At 54.3% G+C, this 8,312-nt stretch overlaps 1 protein-coding gene across 5 annotated transcripts in view; it reads left to right on the top strand.

The window, feature by feature from the left end:
• Nucleotides 1-8,312, top strand: part of MED24 (mediator complex subunit 24) — a 45,604-nt gene that overhangs the window by 34,670 nt on the left and 2,622 nt on the right. For all 5 annotated transcript variants that reach the window (XM_011998962.1, XM_011998964.1, XM_011998963.1 and 2 more), the window contains 11 exons: nucleotides 136-247; nucleotides 1,033-1,175; nucleotides 2,041-2,078; nucleotides 2,525-2,607; nucleotides 2,945-3,123; nucleotides 3,233-3,332; nucleotides 3,638-3,813; nucleotides 6,603-6,867; nucleotides 7,171-7,352; nucleotides 7,488-7,578; nucleotides 7,923-8,022. In XM_011998962.1, coding sequence (XP_011854352.1) covers nucleotides 136-247; nucleotides 1,033-1,175; nucleotides 2,041-2,078; nucleotides 2,525-2,607; nucleotides 2,945-3,123; nucleotides 3,233-3,332; nucleotides 3,638-3,813; nucleotides 6,603-6,867; nucleotides 7,171-7,352; nucleotides 7,488-7,578; nucleotides 7,923-8,022 — 1,469 coding nt within the window. The remainder of the gene's footprint in view (nucleotides 1-135; nucleotides 248-1,032; nucleotides 1,176-2,040; nucleotides 2,079-2,524; nucleotides 2,608-2,944; nucleotides 3,124-3,232; nucleotides 3,333-3,637; nucleotides 3,814-6,602; nucleotides 6,868-7,170; nucleotides 7,353-7,487; nucleotides 7,579-7,922; nucleotides 8,023-8,312) is intronic.

An 8,312-nucleotide genomic window follows, 5' to 3' on the forward strand; every position in this document is an offset into this window, starting at 1 on the left:
GTCTCAAAAAAAAAAAAAAAAAAGAATTTCACCCCACCTCCTCTGCTCATTTCCTTCTGGGCTTGAACGAGGGAATGTGTCAAGAATTTCTCTTCATTCCTCTTCCCTTCCTTGACCAACTGGTGATGTCCACAGCAAAGCAGACCGAGAGCACGCACCCCAGCAGAAATCAGGAGAGAATGCCAACATCCAGCCCAACATCCAGCTGATCCTCCGGGCAGAGCCCACTGTCACAAACATCCTCAAGGTGAGTGTGCCCTTCCCTGGCCACCACGGTCTTCTCTTTCTTCTTCCCAGTGCTCCTTCTGCTTGCAGATAAACAAACAGGCCACAGACCTCTGTCTCCTTTAGCTTTTATACATAGTTGCTGTGGAGGTAGTGAAAGGGGAGGCAAGGGCAGCTGCCACCGAATGCTAACCCGTAGGACCTTCATTTGTACACCAGGCACTGCAGTAGGCACTTTCACTTAGGCCGTCTCACGTGGAAACAACAGAGACGTGGGTGCGGTGGCTCACGCCTGTAATCCCAGCATTTTGGGAGGCTGAGGTGGGAAGATCACTTGAGGTCAGAAGTTTGAGACCAGCTTGGCCAACGTGGTGAAACCATGTCTCTACTAAAAACACAAAATTCACTGGATGCGGTGGTGCATGCCTGTAATCCCTGTTACTTGGGAGGCTGAGGCAGGAAAATCACTGAACCCAGGAGGCAGAGGTGGCAGTGAGCCGAGATTGCGCCACTGCACTCCAGCCTGGGCAATAGAGCAAGACTCCGTCTCAAAAAAAAAAAAAGGAAACAACAGAGAAGCTCCCAGCTGTGACCTTGCCCACTCCAACCTCACCACCTGCATGCCAGTGTAGATGAGAGGGATGGATCGGAGAGCAAGGGTGGGTTTTAGGAATTATTTTCCAGATCGAAGTCAGAAAGATGTAGATTACATTCCAGGTTGTGAAAAAGAGAAAATGTGGCTAGGCTGTATCTTGGGTGGGGGGTCTTCAGTGTTCTTCAGGACTTGATTTCCTGTCCTGTCCCCAGACGATGGATGCAGACCACTCTAAGTCCCCGGAGGGACTGCTGGGAGTCCTGGGCCACATGCTGTCCGGGAAGAGTCTGGACTTGCTGCTGGCTGCCGCTGCTGCCACTGGAAAGCTGAAATCCTTCGCCCGGAAATTCATCAAGTGAGGAAGGCCAAGCCCCTGACCCCAGGGCATGCAGGGAGGCCACGTGTTGGGAGGAGGTAGCAGGGTAGGAGTCAGGTACCTGGGTCTGGGTCTCATCCAGAGACCCACGGGCCTAGGCAGAGCATCCTGGCTGGAGATCTTGGAGAAAGGGCCTGTTCTTGTGACCTAAGTGTTCCTTTCTCTTCAGCTGAGGATGGAGTGGACATGTTTGGTAAAGGCATGAGGGTAAGGGTTGAGGTGTTGAACACTGGGCATGGAGGAATTCTGAGTATGCCCAGTTATTAACAAGGGGCTCTCAAATTCTGTTGCCTTTGGTTGTCCTGGAATTTGACATATATAGAACATGGTTCCATTCCGTGAGCCATTCTCTAGGCCTTGGAAATCTTCTAACAATAAAAATCCTTCTGGCCAGGTGTGGTGGCTCACGCCTGTAATCCCAGCACTAAGGGAGGCCAAGGTGGGTGGATCACCTGAGGTCGGGAGTTGAAGACCAGCCTGGCCAACTTGGTGAAACCCTGTCTCTACTAAAAATATAAAAAATTAGCCAGGTGTGGTGGCGGGCATCTGTAATCCCAGCTACTTGGGAGACTGAGGCAGAAGAATTGCTTGAACGGAGGCAGAGGTTGCAGTGAGCTGACATTGTGCCACTGTACTCCAGCCTGGGTAACAGAGCGAGGCTCTATCTCAAAAAAAAAAAAAAAAAAAAAGAAATCCTTCTTTTTCCTGTACCAATGTGTCTCATTTTAAGTTTAACCAGTAACTCAGACTCTAGCGACTGCTCTCTGAGCATGTGTAGTCCCCAGCGCCCAGCTACTGCTCAGCTCATGCCCTGGTTAATGCAACCTGTCTCCATTCCTTTCAGTTTGAATGAATTCACAACCTATGGCAGCGAAGAAAGCAGTAAGTCAGCCCTGTGCATCTGCAGGCCCAGTGGGCCCTGAGGAGGGGTGTGGCGGGAGAGTGTGGGAGGGAGGAGGGCTCCCGGGCTCAACAGGGGGAGGCTGTGTTCCCTCGTCAGAGCCATGACCAACGGAAGCTTCCACAGAGCTTGAAAGTGGGTAATGCTGGAAAAGTATTCTTCCCAGACCATCCATCCCTATGTCTCCTTCCGCCCTCACTCCTTTATGACTTGGTTGGGTATGCCAGGAGAGGCTGCTGGCGGTCTTTGGTTTCAAGGAAGGGATGATGTTCCAGTTGAGACTCAAGAAAAGGATTCTGAGCCTCAGAGCTTTGAAGGAGCCACTTGGTCCCTGACCTTCCTAGAGGCAAATCCCGATCCCTGTCGACCCAGACACGGACCGCCCCCTGCCCTCGTCTGGGAGCTCAGCCTTCCTGTCCTTCCACAGCCAAACCGGCCTCCGTCCGGGCCCTGCTGTTTGACATCTCCTTCCTCATGCTGTGCCATGTGGCCCAGACCTATGGTTCAGAGGTGAGAGAGAGGGGAGCAACCGGGACGGGGGCTCAGGGGAAGAAGGTAACCCGGAACTCTCCCCACCTCACCGCCTGCACCCCCACAGCCTCTCAGCCAGTTAGTTCTGTGGGCCTCAGAAACCAGGTGCCCACCCGGACGGCCCCTTCAGCCCCATGTTCAAACTGACCACTAGGTGACAGCATTGCCCCCGTCTGGCTCCCTTAGAACAGTTCGTCCCCAGTCTTCCGGCTGGGCTGGAGCAGCAGCCTGGCGGGAAACGGTGCAGTCCCAGGTCCAGCGCTGGCAGGCGCCGCGCCCTCCCCACTCGGCTGGTGCCCCCCTTCCCCTTTCCCAGGTGATTCTGTCTGAGTCGCGCACAGGAGCTGACGTGCCCTTCTTCGAGACCTGGATGCAGACCTGCATGCCTGAGGAGGGCAAGATCCTGAACCCTGACCACCCCTGCTTCCGCCCCGACTCCACCAAAGTGGAGTCCCTGGTGGCCCTGCTCAACAACTCCTCGGAGATGAAGCTGGTGTCAGTGGCCCAGGCGCCCTCTCCAAGGGTGGCGGTGGGGGCAGGGTCAAGACCCTCTCCCCGAGCCCGTCCCCTGCTCCTGTGTGCTGACTTCTCTGCACTCCCGCAGGCAGATGAAGTGGCACGAGGCCTGTCTCAGCATCTCAGCCGCCATCTTGGAAATCCTCAATGCCTGGGAGAATGGGGTCCTGGCCTTCGAGTCCATCCAGGTAGCCCCGCCTTCCCAGCAGCCTTCGCTCCCCTGAGACACAGAGCCAGCCAGTGATGACTTGTTATATTTCGTAAGGGCAAGAAGACCTTTAATCCAGGAGCTCATGTTTTGATATCGATCTTTTGTGTAATTGTAGTCTTAGCCACTCCCTCTGGCCCAGGTAGCTCTGGGAAGGTCAAACTTGTGGGGAGTGTGGCCCGGGACTCCACCCGCTGCACTGAGCTGCCCACAGAGGCTGAGAAGGTGATGGTGGTTCAGGAAAGGGAGATAGATGGTAGCCCATCACCTTTCCCTCTCCCCTAGAAAATCACTGATAACATCAAAGGGAAGGTATGCAGTCTGGCGGTGTGTGCCGTGGCTTGGCTTGTGGCCCACGTCCGGATGCTGGGGCTGGATGAGCGTGAGAAGTCGCTGCAGATGATCCGCCAGCTGGCAGGGCCGCTGTTTAGTGAGAACACCCTGCAGTTCTACAATGAGAGGTCAGTAACCCACCTTCCCTTCTCAGACCCTACAAGTGTGTTGTGAGAAGTCAGCACATCCAATAACAAGCACCCTTCTCTTTTCTGACCTTCGCAGACGCGCTGCTCGATCATTCGCTCACTCACTTTCCCATTCATGCATTCACTCACCTGACTCGGCAAACATGTACTGTGTCTCTGTGGCAGAAGCGTTTATATGCCAGCACCTGCTGTGTATCAGAAATGCAGACCCAAACAGGGTCTGCCCGCAGAGACTCAAGTTCTAGACAACTAGCTCCCAAAAGAAGAAAACTGTATGACTGTCTAGGAGCTAGGAAACTGTCTGTAGATTTTACAGGCCATCCCCCACCCTCAGTTCTCTCTTAGGACGGTTTCCTGCCCTGGCTCTTCAAGGGCTTGGAGGACTTCCTTGGTGACCAGCTACATTGAGTTCATTCACCCAACCAATAAGTTGTTTGCTTTTTTTATTGTAAAACACACATAAGATTTGCCATCTTAGCCATGTTGTTTAAGTGTGCTGTTCAGTAGTGTTAAGTATATTCACACTGTTGTGTAACAGGTCTTCAGAACTTTCTTCTTACATCTCTGAAACTGTGTACCCGCTGAACAACAACTTCCCATTTTCCCCTCCCTCCAGCTCCCAGTAACTACCATTTTGCTTTCTGTGTCTAGGAATTTGACTACTTGACACTTTTTTTTTTTTTGAGACAAGGTCTTATTCTTGCCCAGCCCAGAGTGAGTCTCACTGCAACCTCAAACTCCTGGGCTCAAGTGATCCTCTCGCCTCAGCCTCCCAAGTAGCTGGGACTGCAGGCCCACAGCCAGCTAATTTTTTTATTTTTTGTAGAGACACAGTCTCATTATATTGCCAGGTCTTGAACTCTAGGCCTCAAGTGATCCTCTCACTGGGGACTCCCAAACTGCTGGGATTACAGGCGTGACTCACCGCGCCCTGCTGAATTTGACTACTTTTTAGATGCCTCATTTAACTGGAATCATACAGTCCTTGCCTTTTCGTAATTGACTGACTTCACTCAGCGCGATGTCCTCAAAGCTCATCCATGTAGTAGCATGTGACAGGATATCCTTCCTTTTTAAGGCTGAATAATACTCTGTTGTGGGCCAGGCGTGGTGGCTCACGCCTGCAATCCTAGCACTTTGGGAGGCTGAAGCGGGTGGATCACTTGAGGTCAGGAGTTTAAGGCCAGCCTGGCCAACATGGTGAAACCTTGTCTCTACTAAAAATACAAAAATGAACAGGGAGTGGTGGCAGGCGCCTGTAATCCCAGCTACTTGGGAGGCTGAGACAGGAGAATCACTTGAACCCAGAAGTGGAGGTTGCAGTGAGCCGAGATTGTGCCACTGCACTCCATCCTGGGTGAAAGAGTGAGACTATCTCAAAAAACAAAACAAAAATAAAAACAAAACGTCTGTTGTGTGGCTATACCACATCTTGATCCCTCCTCTGTCAGTGGACAGTTCACCTGCTTCCACCTTTGGGCTATAGTGAATAGTGCTGCTGTGAACTTGGATGTTTACCAGCCAATATGTTTTGGGTGCTGCCATGTCTTTATGGCAACGTTGAGGATGTCTTTATTTTATTTATTTATTTATTTGTTTGCTTGTGTATTTATTTATTTATTTATTTATTTTTGAGACGGCGTTTCGCTCTGTTGCCCAGGCTGGAGTGTTGTGGCCTGATCTCGGCTTACTGCAACCTCCGCCTCCTGGATTCAAGAGATTCTCCTGCCTCAGCCTTCTGAGTAGCCAGGATTACAGGCATGCGCCACCACACTCGGCTAATTTTTGTATTTTTAGTAGAGATGGGGTTTCACTATCTTGGCCAGGCTGGTCTTGAACTCCCGACCTCAGGTGATCTGCCCGCCTCAGCCTCCCAAAGTGCTGGGATTATTGGTGTGAGCCACTGTACTGGGCCTGAGGATGTCTTAATAGGGAGAAGGGGAAGCATTGAGCTGAATGAGGTTTGGAGGGTCTGGAAAAGCACATCTCGTTTTCCCTTTGCTTCCTTCTTTTTTCCTTTCTTCCCGCATTTCCCCGCTACCTCCCCACTGTCCTACCAAATAGGGAACTCATTCTGGTGTAACCCATTCTAAGCACCCTGAGTCCTATCTGGGTAAGGGGTAGTGGGAAGTCTGTGACTCCATTGTGCAGGTGGGAAAACTGGCTCTAAAAGTCATAGCAACTTTCCCAGAGCCACCCTGCATTCCAGGAACAGTCAGCACTCGGCCTGGGTCGGTATTCACTTCCGAAGCCTCTTTCCACGAGAAAATTCCTGGATATACACTTCTATCTGCCCAGCTACCAGGGGCCGGGAAGAGTCCTGTGGGGCAGCCCTTGGGCCTCTCCTGGAAGGAACAGTTTACTTTGGGAGGAGGCCAGGGCTGGGCGGGGACCCCCAAGCACTCACCCCAGGAGGAAGTGATTGCGTTTGTTTATGTGGCAGGTTGGCAGGGCCCAGGCCTGCGGGATGGGGGAAGTTGGAGAATAAAAGAAAATGTGAATATCTGGCTGGAATGGCCAGGGGGAGGAAAGTCCCTGCCCAGTCCCTGTTGATAGGCTTTGTGTCCTCCAGGTGAGAGACCTGCCAGGAGCAGAGACGGAGCCAGGTCACTCCGGGGTGTACCCTCCCCCAGCGCAGAACTGAGTTAATGCCCCAGGGAGATTTCTGTAACCCAAGTCCAGGGGAAAGTCTGGCATGGCTGTTCCCTCCTCTCCTTCCCTACCCCACAGTGGCACCTGAGCCTCAGGTCCTCTCGGCCCTCTCCTAGGGTGGTGATCATGAACTCGATCCTGGAGCGCATGTGTGCCGACGTGCTGCAGCAGACAGCCACGCAGATCAAGTTTCCCTCCACCGGGGTGGACACGATGCCCTACTGGAACCTGCTGCCCCCCAAGCGGCCCATCAAGGAGGTGCTGACGGACATCTTTGCCAAAGTGCTGGAGAAGGGCTGGGTGGACAGCCGCTCCATCCACATCTTCGACACTCTGCTGCACATGGGCGGCGTCTACTGGTTCTGCAACAACCTGATCAAGGTATTTGGGCTGGAGTGGCTGTAGGCTGACATCGGTCCTGTCCCCTGGCTCCCCACACCTGGCCTGGTCTGCCAGGCTTCCTTAAGAGGCTGCCGTGAACCAGGTGGCCTCCCCGGGATGCCTCACCTCAGAGTTGCCTCCTTGGGGAGCTCTGGCCAGAGACTGGGATTCAGCCTGAGGGGCGGAGCAACATCCGGAACCCCTCTGCGGGCCTTCCTGTACAGCCATGCTGGGGTGGCAGGGTGTCAGAGCCCCAGATCCCAGGCCCCTGGCTCCTGAACTGCCCCGCTTCCTGCGCATTAGGAGCTGCTGAAGGAGACGCGGAAGGAGCACGCGCTGCGGGCAGTGGAACTGCTCTACTCCATCTTCTGCCTGGACATGCAGCAAGTGACCCTGGTCCTGCTGGGCCACATCTTGCCTGGCCTGCTCACTGACTCCTCCAAGTGGCACAGCCTCATGGACCCCCCAGGCACTGCTCTTGCCAAGTAAGATTCTCTTCAGAGCTTGCCCTGCTCCTGCCACCCGGGGTCAGGTACCCCTCACCTAGTGCCACTCTGGGGTGACACAGAAAGCTCCGGGTCGCCTCTCACTGTCCCCCTTTTTCTGGAACCCTTTGCCAGGCTGGCCGTATGGTGTGCCCTCAGTTCCTACTCCTCCCACAAGGGACAGGCATCCACCCGCCAAAAGAAGAGACACCGCGAAGACATCGAGGTAGGCCCCCACCTCCCACCGCCCCCGCCGGCTTCACTTATTCACTGGTTTGTTCAGCATTTCCTGAGGATTCCCCAGGCAAAGGGAAGCAGATGGGGCCCCTGCCCTTGGGGCAGCTGTGCCTGGGCATGATTGGTCAGGAATCTGCATGGGTGATCTGTGTGGCCCCAACCTGCCCATGGACACAAGGGGTCTGTAGGATTGTGGGAGGGGTTGAGCAGAGAGGGACTGAGGCCCTGCTGGCCATGCTGACCTCACTCAAATCGGAGCTCCAGCTCTTTTCCCTGACAGCTGGAAGCTGGGGGGGTTTAGGAGTGTGTAACAGTGACTCTCACACCCTCTAGGACTATATCAGCCTCTTCCCCCTGGACGATGTGCAGCCTTCGAAGTTGATGCGACTGCTGAGCTCCAATGAGGATGATGCCAACATCCTTTCAAGCCCCAGTGAGTGTGTGGGCTGGCGGCACGCCGCTCCCGTTCCTGGGAATTCACTCCCTGATGCTGCCACTCTGCCGCTGCCCCAGCTGCAGGCATCTTTGCAGCTGGTCAGAGAGGGTGTGGCAGGGACCTGCTGTTTTAGCCCCCAGAGGGGTGCTCTGTGTCTTGCCCCTAGGGAAGAGGTTGCTGTTCTCACTCCCTGAGGGTTGAAGCTCCTCTGCCCAGGTCCAGCCCAGCCCACAGCTGTTCCCCCGAGCCCCCCTCCCGCCCCCGCCTGCAGGACGGGAGGAGGGGCT

Source organism: Mandrillus leucophaeus, unplaced genomic scaffold (genome assembly GCF_000951045.1).
Source record: "Mandrillus leucophaeus isolate KB7577 unplaced genomic scaffold, Mleu.le_1.0 Scaffold58, whole genome shotgun sequence".
Lineage (NCBI taxonomy): Eukaryota > Metazoa > Chordata > Mammalia > Primates > Cercopithecidae > Mandrillus > Mandrillus leucophaeus.